Genomic DNA, 17,869 nt, shown 5'->3' on the forward strand with positions numbered 1-17,869 from the left:
ACAAATAGAATTTGAAAAAAAGTTGAAAAATCCGACCACAAGTTACGGAGTACAAAAGTATTAAAGGATTTCAACGTTACCTAGGAACGGTTTAAGTCGGAAATATATGAGAGTTTCGCGAAATGCCATTAAATCGAATAAATTTGATCATTCCTATAAGAAAGACTTCCGTAAATGGAAAATGTGCGTGTTCTGGAATTTTCAATCAGAATATCCTTTTGCTAACTGATATCTTGAAAATTGAAAGTGCTCAGCGGCATCTCGACATTAAATACACCAAGACTTATATTTATTACGTTGCGTAAAGCACATAAAATATTACAGATATTCTACATGTTAATGTAAAAAATAGGATTTATATAAATTTTGTATTAAAATCATTAATCTATCCTGTAACACCAAAATGTTTCAAATTGTGAAAATCGTAGATAAGAAAATTTATATTTTTGATGAAAAAAAAACATCAGTCATTTATGATATATAGAACTATTATCCTGTGTTTAGTATTACAATTACTAAAAACTGTTTTCTGATTTAATTTATTTCTGGCATATTTCCGCAAACGCATATATTTACGCTGAAGCAATTATTCCACAACTTGAGCTTTCAATTTCGACATTAATATCGTGACCGGTGTTATCGAGTCGCAAGGATATAATTCGATAGTAATCGAATTTCTATTTTATCGATAAAATATGAGCAATAAAGTAGGAGGATGAGCCCTGGTTTATTTGGAAAACTAACGGTATTGAAGCTGTGCACTCTCTTTTCCGAGAATTTTCACCGAGAGCAATTCCGGGAAGCGTTGATAATATATATCTTTTGAAATTGGTATTAAGAAATTTGTGTTCTGCAGAATATTGTAAATTCAACATGCCATTTGTTTTTAGGAACGTTATAAATCCATAAATTTATGCTATCCGTCAGTAAATAAATTTCTAATTATCTCAATTTATAATTAAAAATATATTCCAAAATGGATACTATAATATTATTTGAATAAAGAAAATAAATCTAAAGGTTCCGTATATATAATATTAACTTTTGTATTCTTACTTTTCTCAGATGAACCTTAAAAAAACTTTACGATTTAAAATATTACAGGACATGGTATACATGACGTGATTATGTCTTCATGAAAAAATTTACACTACTTCAATAATTTCTTATTATCGCGACGTTTATGATACAGATGTCGCAACACAGAAATCGCCGAAATAACCAATGTACATTATTACATAACATTTGATCCTACTTTACGTTCCGCATGATAGTTCTTAAACCGTGCGTAAATGCAGAGCGACGCGACGTAAAGTATCGAAACGAGCTATAAACGGTCACATATCTGAGAGTTTATTTCGCGGTTAAAGATGGTATTTTCCGTAAACGTTTTCACGAGTTAATTAAGACTACGTCTGTACAGTTGCAAAAATCTCACGCTCTCAATATATTAATTATTTCACATTAATTAACTCCAAAAATCACGTAACGGTTTATGTAAGTTTATTTACTCTCAAGGTTTGTATATTCTCTTGAAATGAAGATGTCGACGAGTTTCTACAAGTTTAATGATCAATTCTTGTAACAATGAAAAGAAAATACAAGCTGCACTGTCAACTTTCTATCTAAGTCTGAACGAAGAGATTCTTCGAAATAATAACGAGGTGGCCTGTATCTTGATCTAGACTATATCCAGGTATCATATCCATCAGCGATTTCTCGGAACTAATAATCTTGATAATTAGTATACTCCATTCGCAAATGGTGTATCACACTTCGTCGCCATGTATCTTGTTGCAGATCTACTGGTCGGTCTAATATCCGTGCTAACGGACATAATCTGGAGAACGACTGTTGCGTGGTACGCGGGTAACATAGCTTGCAAACTGATAAGGTTTATGCAGGCTGTAGTAACCTATAGCTCGACCTACGTCCTCGTGGCTCTATCAATCGACAGATATGACGCCATTACCCGTCCGATGAACTTCTCCGGCAGCTGTGAGTACATTAGCGCGCATACGATCATGGGCCTTTAATGTTGGATCCCTTTACAAAGCGGTATCGACGAGCTAAACTCATTAATATAGTTCGGTTAAAACTTCGTGGAATATATTGCAGCGCGATTCGAGGCATGAATAGTAGTATTCAACTCCTCAAAGTCAAAAGACTATCTTTGCTTATCTGCCCGAAAATCTAATAAATGGAGAAAAAGAAGAAAAATGCTTGGCAGCTTAATGCAGTAAATTGTCACTGCAGAATTATGTAAATTTCATAAAAGAGAGATTTCCATGAAGAAGGACATTATTCTGAAGAATCTTGCAAACCGAATAAAATGTATTAAAAGAAAAAAAACAACTTTATTTTAAACTTTCAGTTCAAATGTTTGAAAATTAGTATAAACAGAAACGATATTAACATAAATTAAGAAGAGAATAAGTTTTAAAGCAAGATATGTAACACGAAACAAAATTATAGATCTATAATTAGCAATACGAAAAGAAACAAAATAGTCGGACACTATTTTTACGCCAATCTAATCATAACTATATGATAGTGGAGTTATTTCTGATACGTCAATATGCGCGATTTCGTGTCAATATGTGCTCGTAGCAAGTCAAAGACTATTTATCGATATCTATCAGCCAGTCGACACACTAACGGGGTGAGTGCAGTTCAACCCGCACGGTGGAGTGTATCCGCCCTCGTCTTTTATATCACTTTTGGCATTCTTCGGCAATCCTTTATTCTACTCCTATTTACTGTCAAGGAATATTGCTTTCTCCTGATGTGTCAGACGTCACACGTCTGTCTCTATACTCGCGAAACTCGTGATAGAATTACTGAGAAAAAAGCAGAGATAAAAATCGACGCTATCCGAGACTCTCTTCAGAAATGTCGTGTTCTCCATGATAGCGACACTATCAATATATTGATGGCCTGATTATTTCATGATCTGTGACGTAATATCTCCACCGTTCCTTTCAGAATTAATATCGCGCGCTTTGACGTCGATCGCGCACGTTCTCTTTTCTTTTTTTATTGACTACTCCTTTTCCGCGACGAGATAAAGGACGGGGGAAAAAAAAGTAGCGTCGCCGATTCTCTTATCTTTCTGCTGGTCGTATCGTCTATCACGCGGAGGCATCTCACGAATCGTTACGGGTATTCCACCCTAGAATAAAATTTATCTTCTACCTTCTGTACATCGATGTTCTCGTGGCTTGTCGATAGCTGGAATTACAGAAATTGGTAGGTGTCTGAATTTCTCGAGTATCAATCACGCTCGACCGTCGCTCGATACTTCATCGCCGGCGGATTAATACAAGAATTATCTTTGCCATTAGCCCGATCTCCAATATTACATCGACCGGTGTAAATTAAAACAGATTCAATTTGTTTGGAGAAAAATTTAAATTACGCCGTACCGTAAAAACGCGATACTCACTTTATACTTGCGTTATTAAAGATACATAAGATAAAATAAATTTAAAGATAATGTTTAATAAACGAAATGTATACACAGGCGAGGATTTACTTTGAGCACTTTTTATATTAATTTATACAAGCTTTAATTATGATTCTGATTAGAATTCAAAGTAGGTAGCAGTAAAATTAAGTCCATTAATGACAACCCGTGCGCTTGTTTCTCCAATGTCATTAAACAGAGATTAAAATGTCCGTGGCATTATCGAAGGGCCACAAGAGAACATAATTAAACTGTAGAACTATTATAATATTCAACCGGGATTTGCTTTAATACCAGATCTATTCACTGCGTTATGAATTTCCTGTACGCGATCATTCTTCCAATTATCGGCAAATTACAATTATCAATTGCACACCGTAATTATAATAGCAGGATTAATGGACTCGATGATGTGCGTTATGTAACATCTTTTTATATCGGTCTCCAAGCCAAGAAAATTGCTGACGCTGCTATAATTACATATTGTGGAAAAATGGCAGAATAAACGACGTTCATGAGGATAACGATAACGTGTCGTAATATAAAAAATCGCCACGTATATATATCATTCCCTGCGTCGCTCCGGGAAGCCAAATAAATGATTCGGTGTGTTGTAATTATGTCATATCACGCTACACTGCTATTTTAGGTTTCCAAGCCTATTACAGCAGTATTAGACATTTTCGTCCCAATTTTTCAAACCGGTTTCGCGACCTGTCATGAGCACCGTTCGCTATATAGCGTTTCCTTTTCGTTTTTTTCGAATCGCCGGTTGACGTGAAACCCGACATTCACGAAAATAGCTACGCTTCTTTCATACGTCGCGTCCAAAGTTGCGCAGGCTCGCGTCGATTTTCCGCAAAAAAATATGTTTTTATCAAAAAAACAAATTTGAAATAAACATTCCTCGTCACGCTTTTAATACTCGTTGAGCACAATTATTCTTGCCACAATATCTTTTTACTTATTAATTACAAAATTGATATTATAATGTGTTAATTGATAAGCATTAATTTTGATCGCAGGGTGGAGAGCTCGAGCTTTGGTGATTACGGCTTGGGCGCTGTCAGCATTGTTCAGCATGCCGATCATATTCCTGTACGAAGAAACACGAATACAGGTACACGCCTATTTCCTGGGTGTATCGAAACAATTAAAAAACTATTGCCATTCTTTTACATTTTTGTTAAAGAAAAGATCAACTTTGAATTTCAAACTTGAAGATGCTCTTGTACTTTTGAATATTATATTTTCAAAAGCGTATGTATTGCTAGATAAAGTGCCAACGTTATGCACAACTATTTTCTCATTTTTTAAAAAGATTCTTTGAGAATGCGAAAGATAAGAATGCAAAAGCTTTTGCGCTCACAAAACGAGCTAATCGCAAACAATCGTTTTGTAGGATACGACGCAGTGTTGGATCGATTTGGGCCCGATTCAGTGGAAAATCTACATGAGCCTGGTGAGTTTCAGTCTCTTTATAGCGCCCACCCTGATAATAGGAGGCTGTTACACGGTCATCGTGGTCACGATATGGTCGCAAGGAGCAGCGCTACGTCAGGGACCTACCAGAGATACTCGGAGGGCGTCCTCGAGGGGACTCATTCCTAGAGCGAAAATCAAGACCGTAAAAATGACCTTCGTCATAGTATTCGGTAAGATATAAGATATAAATCACGTTCAGAAATAGCATAAACGTAAGATGTCATTCTTACATATAATACATGATATTGAATTATATCTTTATAAAAAAAAATATTGATACAATTTTTAAATTGTTTCTATTCGGTCTAAAAAGTCGCATTTATAAAACCAAGCGGCAGAAATAATCGTACCGGAAAAAGTAGGTTATTATACAATTCTATTGCTGCATAAAAAGATTTGCTTTAAAGGAAATTCAGGTTTACAAGAAAATATTTTTAGTCAAATATTTATATAAGCTTCATAAAGTTATACTTCAACGTCTGGCGCATGATTTTATGATCACTCGTTACTCCTTCCTCAGTTCGTATAGGTATAAAGAGAGCTTTTAGGTCTTGACAAACCATTATATATATATTCTACTTTGAAGTACGGATCTTTCTTTTTTTTTCCTTTGACATACAACACGAGTGCTTCGTCGTAAACGACAATAACGGAAAGACGGCAGGCGTCTACTTCGCGGCAGTAAAAAGTAACAAGTTTCTAGCTCCTTCTACGTCTTTGATACGAAATTGGTGAACCGTTTTATTTGCATGACATAAAAGACGCACCGCATCAGAAAGATAAGCAAACGCGCTTGCTATTCGATATCCTTTGTATAAATCGAGCAAAGACGGAAGGGATCGTATATACAAATTATCCGAGAGAAACGTGCGTAGGCTAAACTAGATATGATAAATAAAATACAAGCAAAAAATATGAGATCTATTCAATTATTTCACGAAAGATGAGACCATCTTCAGTTTAATTAACTTGATCAATTTAGTAGTTAAGTAATGGACATTTTAGTATAAAAAAGAATTGCTCTAATGCCCGCGATAATAGGAATCTCATGAAAAAAACTGTTTTTCAAGAGAATTTTTTTTAAAGGTATATCTAACAAATATTTTATTAGTTTTGTGTGTGTGACGTTTGTGTATATTTTAAATCCCAATAAATGTTCTCATAAACTGTATCTATAACATTTTTATAGTGCTATTTGTCTTGGCACGCGGAATCTCAGTATGAAGTTATTTCGTAGAAACATATAAAGTTCCTAGCGAAACGATTATGGTTGATCGTATATTATTCGGAAACATATTACGACATGATTTTTTTTTAACGTGAATTGTTCTTGATTACAGTATAGTGTATCTAATAGCACATACACACGCAAACATACACTAATACATATTTAAATTTATGATTTTTATGACAAAGATATATATTATTTCTAAATTTAATCGCGAAATAATCGCTTTTTTTTTAGCAATCGTCACAATTATTCGTTCTTTTTACTTCACGTTAATAGCATTTTGATCGCAGTCCTAGTCGTATATATAAGAACATCGATGAGCCATTTCCGCGAAAGTAACATACCTCCTTTAACTCCTTCAACTCTGAAGAACGTGCACAAGAAATCACTAATCAAATTCGTTTTCTGCGATCGGCGACGATAAAATTTCTTTTTTTAACTGATGACGAAGATGCGAATTCCGACGGCGCTATAGAGAAACCGGTGGAATTCCTCTTTGGTATTTTCTGAGATCAGAAAAGACGAAACAAAGAAAGTTACGTATGCTACGTGAATTTGTGTGCAACGAACGCCGTAACGTATTCTTGTTTCGTGATTTGAGATTGCTATGCGCATAATATATTGCGTGTGTATTGCAGTTGCGCTCGATGCGTTATTTTACTTTCTATACCTCGAAATAAAGGAACCGTATATTTCCATATTTCGAGAAATTCTTCTATTTAACTACAGCAGAAAAATATGTAGAATTTTTATCTCATATTATAATTGTATTAATAATACACGTTACTATTAAATTATTTTCTTATTACTGATAGCTTGTGCGAAATTAGTAACCTTATTGCTATTGGAATAAAGATTCTCTAATAATTATATATATATATCAATCTTTAAGAATTATTACAATGTTATAAATATTAATACCATTTTATGGAAGATATCTAAAACTAAACTACATCACATTTTCGAAAATATCGCAAATTAAATTTCCTACATTTTTGTTTTAAAATTTCTCGGTACTCATTTTTCAAATTATTATAATTTTAGAGAATTATCTTTTCTACCCTAAAAGTGATAGTTTTAATATCTCGTTATTATGCGGGCATAAAAATGCTTTTCTCTTTTTTAATAATAATAAGAATTTTACTACAAAAATATATATAATAATAAAATAATAATAATAATAAAAACAATAATAAAAATTTTATACTAAATAAAATATAAGATTCGCGCGTATTTTTAAAACTTTATGCTCGATAAGAGCATAAAAATTATACGTTTTTAGTTTCTATGTTAGTTTCACTCCGGCGTTTATGAATTTCTTAAAGAATAAAGTTTTTACGTAACAAGATAAATCTTCTTTTAACTACTCATTTCAGAACTGCTAATAAAATTAGTACTATCAGATTAAAGAATTGCGCTAATATACGTATTATATTTATATTTATACGCCGACAATATATCGCCCTTTAATAACAAATACGTTTATTCATTGTTAAGGAAATGCACAATGCAATTATTTATTGCTTCCTTTTAAAACGTTCATATATTCTGATCGGTTATTACAATGGTGCGCAGTGCGCACTTATCGCGAATGACGAATCGAACAAGCTGTCCGATTCATGTTTAATCGAATTTTCCGGTTGTAAAATCATCGACCGTAACACGGTGAAAAATACCACACAGTTTCTAATTTAATAAATCGTAACGAGATGCGAGAATACACAATAAAATATTTCTACCGAAAACTTTCCATCGAGAGAAGTGGATGGATATGCTATTAAAATTCCAGGCAATAATTTTATGTATTAAGAAATTTAATAATTATATCCAATTATTTAAATTCCATTGCTAATACGCTTTTAATAAACTGTACATGCAATTATATTTATCAAACAATTAATATAAGAAATATTAGGTTTTTCATATACATTAAACCTGTAAATATATTCCTTATATTATTAAATAATTAATCTACCTTTCACACATTAACAAATATAAAATTATGTTGAGAAGTTCTATATTCATGAAATCAATTTAAAAGAGCTAAAATTGCTAAAGGAATGGATTTCTTATTTGCACATACAACCTACAAAAGTTTTTCAAAGAGTCTTTTTATATTATTTTGCTAAAATCGTTGCGAATCTTCTTTTTCAAACTAACGAGTGTAAACTGTAATGTCACTTTCAACCACTTTAAAAGACAATTTTCTTAAATTATTCTGCCGGATCACAGATGTGGTAGCATTCCCAAAATTATACATTAATGAATTCAATTACATCGTTTTTCACTCTTTTTTTTATTTGTCGTTAATGCATTAGCCATGTTATTGGAAAAACAAAGTTCGCGTAAGTGTTCTCAAACAAGAAGTGAATTAGCCATGAGAACCGTTTGAAATTACTTTGCTTTTTTTAAAAAAAAAGTTATTCCATCGTGTGTCAGATGTTCACCCATTTTCACGTTTGACAACTTTTCCCTGTTAGTAGTTTTTCCAATATCGATGTTACAGAAGCAGTTCTTAACTCTCTTTTTGGTCACAGACGTATTAAAAAATGAAGGAAGGCTATATATCCCGTCCCGAATAATATCTATCAATATAAGACTTTCTAACAGCTTCCGACTTTAATTTCCGCGAGAAATTGTCTGATAAATTTAAAGCGGACTTTTCTTTAGCGAAATTGTACCCGACAGAAGTTTAGTTTTTCAACTTTAAACGGAGAAAAAGAAAAAATCCGAATTAATTTTAGCACCATTAAAATTTCAATAAATTATCAAATGCTTTATGCTATTATTATAAAATATCCGGCATAGTATAATCAACAAATACTTCGTTTTATTGTCTGTAGTCTATTTGATAATTAAAAATAAACGATAATTCATTAATGTATCGGAAGTCAAACAAAGGCGTTCTCAAGAAAAAAAGAGATTTGGAGAAGACTTGAACTCTTTTATAAGGTTCGAACGTTTTATCGCCATAGTAACCAATTCAATGGATATATTTTTAAATCGCGGATGTAAAAAGCGTTTGCAGAGATGAATGCATTGGACGGATTACTATTTATCGATCCGTTTGCTGAAGCGGCAAAATGTTTGAATTTAGTTAAAAATCTTTCTTTAAAATATAATTTCTTAAATATTAATTATTTTATTTATAACTATAAAATTATTTATATTATTTATATTAATTATATATTATTTACATTGAGATTATTCTATTATTGTGAATTCCTTTAATAGATTTTATATTAATTAGAATATTTTAGAGATTAAGTAGAAAAAAAGATCTTACAAGTAACACTACCCATGTGTCAAACGCCGATTTTTTTGAAACTGTGCACGCATGTAGAACTGAAAAATATTTGTGTCGTTTTTTTTTATTTTTTTTATTTTTGCTCATAAAGCGTTTTAAAAGTAGAAACTATTCTCGAAATATTATGTATATAGCAACCCTTTAGGCCATGTACGTTATCTCGTATGGTTTTTGCACCAGAATTCTATCTCTATATCTATCTCTCAGTTATTTTTACAAAAAATTGACCAGCAACGTGCATGGCCTAAAGGGTTGTTATACATAGGATTGAGAAAGTCAATATTTCGAGGGTAGCTTCTACTCTTAAAACGCATTATGAGTAAAAATAAAAAAACACGACACAAATATTTTTTCGAAGTTCTACATGTGTGCACAGTTTCAAAAAAATCGGCGTGTGACACTTGGATAGTGTGTTACTTGTTAGTAGGAAAATAATACCAAAATCGCGAATAATAATACCAATAATTTGCGAATTATAAGCGATCAAAACGATCAATGATTGCACACACATATAATCTATCTTCATAATCACACGTACTAACTATTTTATTAATAATCACCGACAACATTGATTTTTATTATTGAACTGATTTCGTCTTTTAATTTCTTTGACGTGTAACTATATATGTATACTACAACAATCAGTTAATATTGAGCTGATATGAATGGATGGGCTTCGCAATGTTAAACTAAATTTGGCGTATTACAAGAATAAATACAACTAATAATCATGTTAGTGTGTTTGCTTCATTGAATAAAGTAATTGAAATATAATACAAATGGCTATATAAAATATTTCTTGTCCTTTTTTTATTTATGTAATAAATGTACATTAAAGAAGTATTTAATAAAAATGTTGCTTTTTCTTGCATCAATTTATATAATATTTAATCCTGGAAAAAAACAGAAGCCAAACAAAGACTTTAAAATTTTATTTAAAAAATATTTGAGAGGGAAAAAAAGGAAAATAAAGCAACGTATCTAGTAATTAACAATTTTATCTTGTTTTATGATATAAAAAAATAAACATGCTGTACGTTTCATCATCCATGAAATACCATAAAGAAGCTTCTAAGTAAAAGTCTTATATTCTAAAAATCTGTCATTACATTTCTTATTATTTCATTTCTTTTACTTTAAAAATTGATTAGTTATAAAATATATTTGATATTAAAAAATTGTGCAAATAATCTCATTAATATATCATCATAGTATTCGTTAATTATGTAGTAAAAATCTTTTCTGTATATAGAGTTTTTGGCAAAAAGTGCAATAAATGTGACATCTTTATCAAATAGGAAAACTTTTCTTTTGCGCGAATAGTACTTTATCATTATTTATCACTTTTTGCTAAGCTTGTTCTATTTATGAAATATTTCCTATAATTTTTATATTTATGCTTGCGAGTTTGTCCCATAAATTTCAAGCGACCAGTGTATCTGACAATTAATAATCTGTATCGTAAGATACCAGAATGTGTCAATAAATGTGTCGCTGAATTACAGACCGATATAATGAGTCTGTATATGCGCAAGTGCATCCTGATACGTATGATAAATCGACGGATAAATGTGCACACACTCCAGGATTAAATATTAATACTGATCTCGCTATTCTAGCCCATCCATTTTTAAGTATACAATGAATCTATGAGCTATATATATTTGTAATATTTTATATTCTTAAGTTAATACATCTATATAAATATATATCTAATAACTCTTTTTTCATAGATCCATTGTCCTAGATTAAAATAAAGAATTATTTCACTCACCCATACGATGCGCAACGGCGGAGTTCGAACTATGTTGCTACGTTGATCTGTAACATGCAATTATAAAATGCAAATTATAACAACATCCGAAAAAAAATTTACATTGCTAAAAGTAATTATTGCTCTCGTGGAATTTTTTGTTCGTCTTTCAAAGGTATTTAAAATAATTGCGTAATTTAATTTCCGAAAAAAATGTCTTCTTTCCTCCTGAGTACAAAATTTTATATGATTTCATAAATAAGAGTCATTTTCCTTGCAATTCTTATTTGCGAGTTGTCCAAGCAAACGATTAATTAACAAGAACATACAGGAATAAACGACTAATAATCTTGCAAGTTATAATACGCAAATAATAAATGCTCACCCGATGGTTGCTCCGCCGTCGCCCGATGCCTCCCTGGGCCTTCGCCTCCTCTCATCGTTTTTCCTTCTTGTTTCTTGTTGCTCACACTCACTGCGGAAACACAGTAAATTACGGTCGCGCATTAATTATTAGAATACGATAATTGCGCGATATTTTGTGCAACACTTCCAACATTAAACCTGCGCGATGCGCGCTTTATATCGCGACAATAAAAAAACTCCAAGAAAATACGATCATATATGCAAAATTATGGCCCGCAACATTTCATAAATTAACGCATAACTCTCGCGAAAGACACATATTATATACTATTAATGAACAACGGATATATTGATAACGCTGTTCGTTCGTTCTTTATATTCTTATATATAATACATATTCTGCCCCAAGCTAGTTTTGATGAACGGATTATATCGTCGCTTTTCGTTACAAATCAGCATTCGATAATTCGCCACACTTCGCGCTTTCAACCCCAAAATGATATACGGAAATAAACCGGAAATATCGAAAAATCCGAAGCGTGATAGGAATTACATTTGAATTCAAACGTTAAACATGCAATTATTGTCCATGCATATCATAAGGAAACATCAGTTATAATTCCATCCACGCGATTTACTGCGATTCCTGTATCTATTACGTATCTGTAACCGACAAGCAATCGGCGTCCAGATACATTCAAGAATCGTAAGAATTAATCGTGATAAGTGATATTAGTTAATCATTCGCAGGAAGAGAGCGCGCTTGCGATAGGACTTGTCTCGCATTCCGAGCGATAATGATACGCAGGTCGCGCCGATCGCGGAGCGGCTCACGCCTCTGCCTACGTCACGACGCGTCATCGGTGTCGCGCGACAACCTAGGTATAAACACAGCGCGCTCTGAGTGGTATAAACAATTACCAAGGCCAGCCGCGACACTTTCGCCAACGTATTTACGTACTTTTAAAATATAATATCACACCGAGCATACTACATTCTTTCTTCACTCCTCCTTTATGTTCTTATAATTATATCTTTCTGTTCTAAGTTCTAAGCTAGTTTTAATGAACGGGTTTATATTGTCGCGTATTACGCGCTTCGTTTCGCACATTCATCAATCGCGTTAAATAACGTTAGAAGATTAATTTCGCTTGACTGAGAATCTCATTAATAAAAAAGATTATTTAATAATAATCTATATCGAATAGTTAAAATTTGCTTTCAATAAATAATATTAGTTGATTGTTACAATATTATATTATCGATGCAAGAACCTACGCAAAATCAGCTGGGCTGACAAATCAATAGATGCTGGATAATGCATGTAATACGTAAATACGTAAAAACTTTATGTGACATCAATTTTGACTGCCTATAATTTAAAAACTATTGTTCGTGATTGACGTATCGACATTTTCATATTAAAATCATGAATTTTAATTAATCTCCAGGATATTCTATATTACAAAATTCTAAAGATTAATGTATACATGTAAACAGCATATCAAATTTTAATAGCATATTTTGAAAATTAATTAAAGTAAGAAATCAGCAATTTAATTTTACTCTGCGATAAAATTATTATAAAATATTGTCGTCAATAATATTGATAATGCAGCACAGTTACGAAATTAGCAATAATATTTTATAATAATTTAATGCATTCTAAAATTAATATTTTATATTAATCTTGCAAATATATAAAAGTGCAAACTTTTTTCATTTTTTAGAATTCTTAATAATAATTACTTTGTTTTATTTTAATTATACAAAAATAAAAGTTTTATCTATATTAATTGTTTCTCTTTACATAACTAATATTTATTTCACTTTTTTAAACATATAGATAGTTATATACCACATATAAAGAATCCGTTATGTATTTTTATATTTTATTGCTTAAATCTATGCCATAAATACACTTCTTTGCATTGTTCCCTTCCTTTTTGTTTCTCTTTTCGATTTTTTCGAGATTTCGTAGTTTTATTTCATAAGCTTTTCTTTTGCACAAAAAAATAGAAAGCATCACGAGTAGGTACGTGTTATCTCTAAAACGGAAGCCGTCACATAAATCAGAGCGGGTCTCGAAAGAGACAAATGGAGCGTTTCGTTATTTTAAGTTCGTTAGGTTCGTTATCTAAAATGGAATTGGCGGAAACTTCGAGCTATCGCTTTGTCAGGATTTTCGTAGTACTCCCGTAATTTAAGGTAGAAACGGTAACTCTTTCAATTGAAAGCGGCGCGAATAATCGCGTTTTATTTGCAGCACACTCATTGACGTTACAATTATTGTTGCATTCTGTCAGATTAATTTATTGCATAACGATTATGAAATTATTGTTTTAATTATTGATTTGAAATTTTACGTTTTAACTTTCCTCATTTTTAGCCATGTGGTAAACACTAAACATTGTACATTCTTATCCTAATATTTCTGCAAATTTCGGTTAATTAGCTGCTCTGTGCGCGCGAGACATAAATTATATAATACATAGTACTCACGCGATGTAAGCGAAAATAATTCTGTGTTTCAGTATTTATCCTTTGCTGGAGTCCATACATAGTCTTCGATCTCCTTCAAGTTTATGGGCACGTGCCAAAGACTCAGACAAATATCGCGGTCGCTACCTTCATACAAAGTTTGACACCGCTTAACTCGGCCGCTAATCCAATAATCTATTGCCTCTTCAGTACTCCTTTCTGCAAAACCGTACGGTGAGTATATGTTAATTGAAATTGAATTATGATGATTATAATTATTTTATACGTGTAGTATAATATATTAATCCTCGCTCTCCGAATTTGTTTAAAACTTTAATAGCGCTTTTCTTATTTAGATGTGGGACGTAAATTCTTAAGATACATGTGTACTAATATTATAAGTAATATTAAAATCTTAACGATATAATTCTGTTTTATAAAATCGATCAGAATAGTTGTAGAATTTATAGATTTTCTCCCGCGTAACGCCTTAAGTTTCACACATTCAAAGCGACATCCGCGGAGATGGCGACGTTTCCCCAGCAACTTTTCGCCGCGGAATTTCTCCGTTAAACAGCAATTGTTGCTCGGTAGGAACATGCAGGCAATCTCCTGGATTTCGGGATGGTGCCCGACGAATTCGCATCACTGCTTCGGTACCGGGGCGACGAATAGCAGCACGAGGACGACCGTGACAACATCTTTGACGGCCAATTCCTCCCGCAGAAGCGGACATTTTACTATGTTGCACTCTACGTCGCGAAAACGCGTCATGGTCTCTTTAGTTTAAAGATCGTGATTTTCGGAAAAAAAAACGATCGCATTGATTTATTAGCAAATTGATATTCTAGATCAGTATTCGGAGCGGACTTGGTAGATAATTTGCTTTTGCTAGCGATTAAATCGATTATTACAGAAAAAACACAAGTCACTTTCTTTAATAATTCAGAAAGTTTATTTTCCGGAAAGCTTTATTTAAAAATATATAATGAATATATCCAAACCTAATTTTTCTTATATAATAATTTTTGTAAAAAAAAATAGAATAACAAGCGATTGCAAGAGCTTTCTTATCATTGCACATTGAGAAGTTTCTACTTTTGTGATATATGCTTTAACGTATCGCTTTATGCACATCTTTTTCGCAAAGACCGATTTTCAAGGATTGTAGAAATCTATGTACTTCTAATAATGCGTGACTATCAAATGACAACGTAACTTGGCAACGACTATTTTAATTTAGAAATAAGATTAAATGATAGTCTTGAGTTGACGTAACTTTTTAACTCAATAATTGCATATACAATAACTTTATATTTCTATACGTGAATATTGATTATAAATCTCATGATCTCATACTACGAAGTTTTACATAACATGATCATTTTATTTCCTTTATTAACAAAAATGAAAAGATTCAAAACATATAATTATTTCGCAAAAATCCCTCCAATTAGTTTAGAAGCTGTCAGTGATAATATTTAACTACCTAATTAAAGATGAAATAAAATTAAAACAGCAAATGTCTGTATCCATGAAACTCAATGTCTGTAATTTTAATTTTTAGAAAATATATACGTATATCTGAACATGTATACGGGTATCTCAGAACTATTGTTATTATCGAAAGTTATAAATAAAAATTAAATTTAAAGAACGCTATGTATCTCGCATACATTCGTGATCAAATCATTATTACTTTTAAAATTATAAACGGTTAAAAATGTACAATTCCTTATGAATTAAGTTTAAAAGTTATAAATAAGTAACAAAGTCTTATTTATTTACTCTATATTTAAACAGATGTTACATGTTGCATCAATAAATAATTTTAATTTATAGAAAGCAGTCATGTAAATATTTCTAATATTTGACATTATAAAAAGTTCTAAATTTCAAGAAGTTTTCAAGTAGTATAAAAGAAATTTAAATTTTAAGGCAAAGTTAAAAATTTTCAGATTTATTTTAATAAAATTTCTTTTAACGAAAAATAAACTTTATACGAATTACAAATTAACCGTAGTTTAAAGAAAAGATATTGTTCTGAAATACCTTGTATATAGAGTTATTGGACATTACGTAGTAAGTAGAGAGAGAATGAGAGAGATAAAGAGAGAAAAGAGAGAAAGAGAGAAAGAGGTTCAATCTTGTAACGATTAAAAATTATATAAAAGCAAATGAAGCAACAAAAGCTAGCAACTACTTTTTCATAATATTTATCTGCGAAGAATTTCCTATAACTTCCTCACACCGTCCAATAAGAAAGGACTGATAAAGCTAGGTCTTTTTTCTTAATATATAGATTAATTCACAAAGCGCGCAACGCAAATTATATATTCTATTCACTATCGCGATTTCGTCATTGTGCAATAAAATAACGCATATATTTTTTGAGCTTAAAAGTTACTTGAAAATTAAAACTACTTTTCCCTTATTCGAAAATGTCGTAAATAATACAATTTTATATGTACCTATATGTATTAAGCACTACGAGAAAGCAGTTTAAGCTATTTCGTTTAAGCTAATTCGAACTGATTTAATATTCTAAAACGTTTGTAAAAAACGCCAGTATACTATTCGTCTATTCTATTTTTTTTTCCAATCACCAGATGCGTAAATCTGTATTGTGAGTATGTATGTCTATGTGTGTGGAGAGATGTATAAATATAAGCGCCTTTTTTTTTCAGCTGAAAAAGCAAGTTTCAAGAGAAAGACCAAAATCACGTAGTTCCGCGCATTACCAAGACAAATTAAATAAATGAATATAAATAATAGATCAAATTAAAACTTATATGTAAAATAGCATACAACTCTGATGTTTAATGAAATAGTTCTTATCTCAAGAATACACGAATTATTTATTTGAAACTATTTTTTTACCGTAACATAGAATGTATTGCATTGTTGCGATAATCGTAGTACCGGAGCCTGGATCTAACTATAACTCAGAGCTTATTTTCTTGATTACAACGATATAAAAGAATGTTAAAATAGGTCGTCATTATCTTCAACTATCTTCTTCTATTTTTTTTTTCACAGAAATTAGACTTAGGAAACTGCGTAAGTAAAAAATAGTCATGAGATAGTGGTAGTTTAAAATGACTGTGTATGCGCGTCAATAGTGTCATAATCATTGATATCAGTATTAAGAAGAATACTTGAAATGCGATAATAATGTATAGATTTCCCGTTACTTGTGCGATTTATTAATTAAATTAGATAGATTTATTTTTCGGGCTCGATCGATTGTCAAAGATACCTTTTATCCTCGTCTGTAATTTTTAATATATTTCATTTGCTTATACTGGAAGTATGTGATAAGTATCCTTTCTCGTGTATTTTAAGATCGCTTGAATCTGTTATTAAAATCAAGATAGTGGATTCTGGGATATCCTGCATGTATGAATAGAGACATGCTTTATAAAAGAAATATATTCAAACTCTTAAGCAATTCTCTACGGTATACGCGTTACACATCGCGCGTGTATTTTAATAGTAATATATTTTTTACACATTTTTTTATATATTCCTAAAAAAATAAATAAATATTCTTCATGTTTTTAAGGAACCAGGGTAGAAGGTATCGAACTAGCCATCGAACAGCCTATGTGGAAAATAATACGCTCAAAGTATACGTGTATATACGCATCTACGTGTATAATGCAACAAGCTGAACGAAACTATCGCGTGTATATATATATAGTATATCTCCGTAATGTAATACATGCATAATGGCGTGTAATATATTAATGTGTAATATATTCTTCTCGCGAGAGCGCC

At 31.6% G+C, this 17,869-nt stretch overlaps 1 protein-coding gene across 7 annotated transcripts in view; it reads left to right on the forward strand.

Moving 5' to 3' along the window:
• LOC112462259 (cardioacceleratory peptide receptor-like) overlaps positions 1 to 15,059 on the forward strand; it is a 67,704-nt gene extending 52,645 nt beyond the window's left edge. For 6 of the 7 annotated variants that reach the window (XM_025027941.1, XM_025027940.1, XM_025027942.1 and 3 more), the window contains exons 4-8: positions 1,801 to 1,998; positions 4,492 to 4,586; positions 4,869 to 5,121; positions 14,143 to 14,323; positions 14,684 to 15,059. In XM_025027941.1, coding sequence (XP_024883709.1) covers positions 1,801 to 1,998; positions 4,492 to 4,586; positions 4,869 to 5,121; positions 14,143 to 14,323; positions 14,684 to 14,879 — 923 coding nt within the window. In that variant the 3' untranslated portion in view covers positions 14,880 to 15,059. The remainder of the gene's footprint in view (positions 1 to 1,800; positions 1,999 to 4,491; positions 4,587 to 4,868; positions 5,122 to 14,142; positions 14,324 to 14,683) is intronic. The other variant, XM_025027946.1, reaches the window with a different exon arrangement.
• The last annotated feature ends 2,810 nt before the right edge of the window (positions 15,060 to 17,869 follow it).

This window comes from Temnothorax curvispinosus, unplaced genomic scaffold (assembly GCF_003070985.1).
Source record: "Temnothorax curvispinosus isolate PA1 unplaced genomic scaffold, ASM307098v1 QBEX01012135.1, whole genome shotgun sequence".
NCBI lineage: Eukaryota > Metazoa > Arthropoda > Insecta > Hymenoptera > Formicidae > Temnothorax > Temnothorax curvispinosus.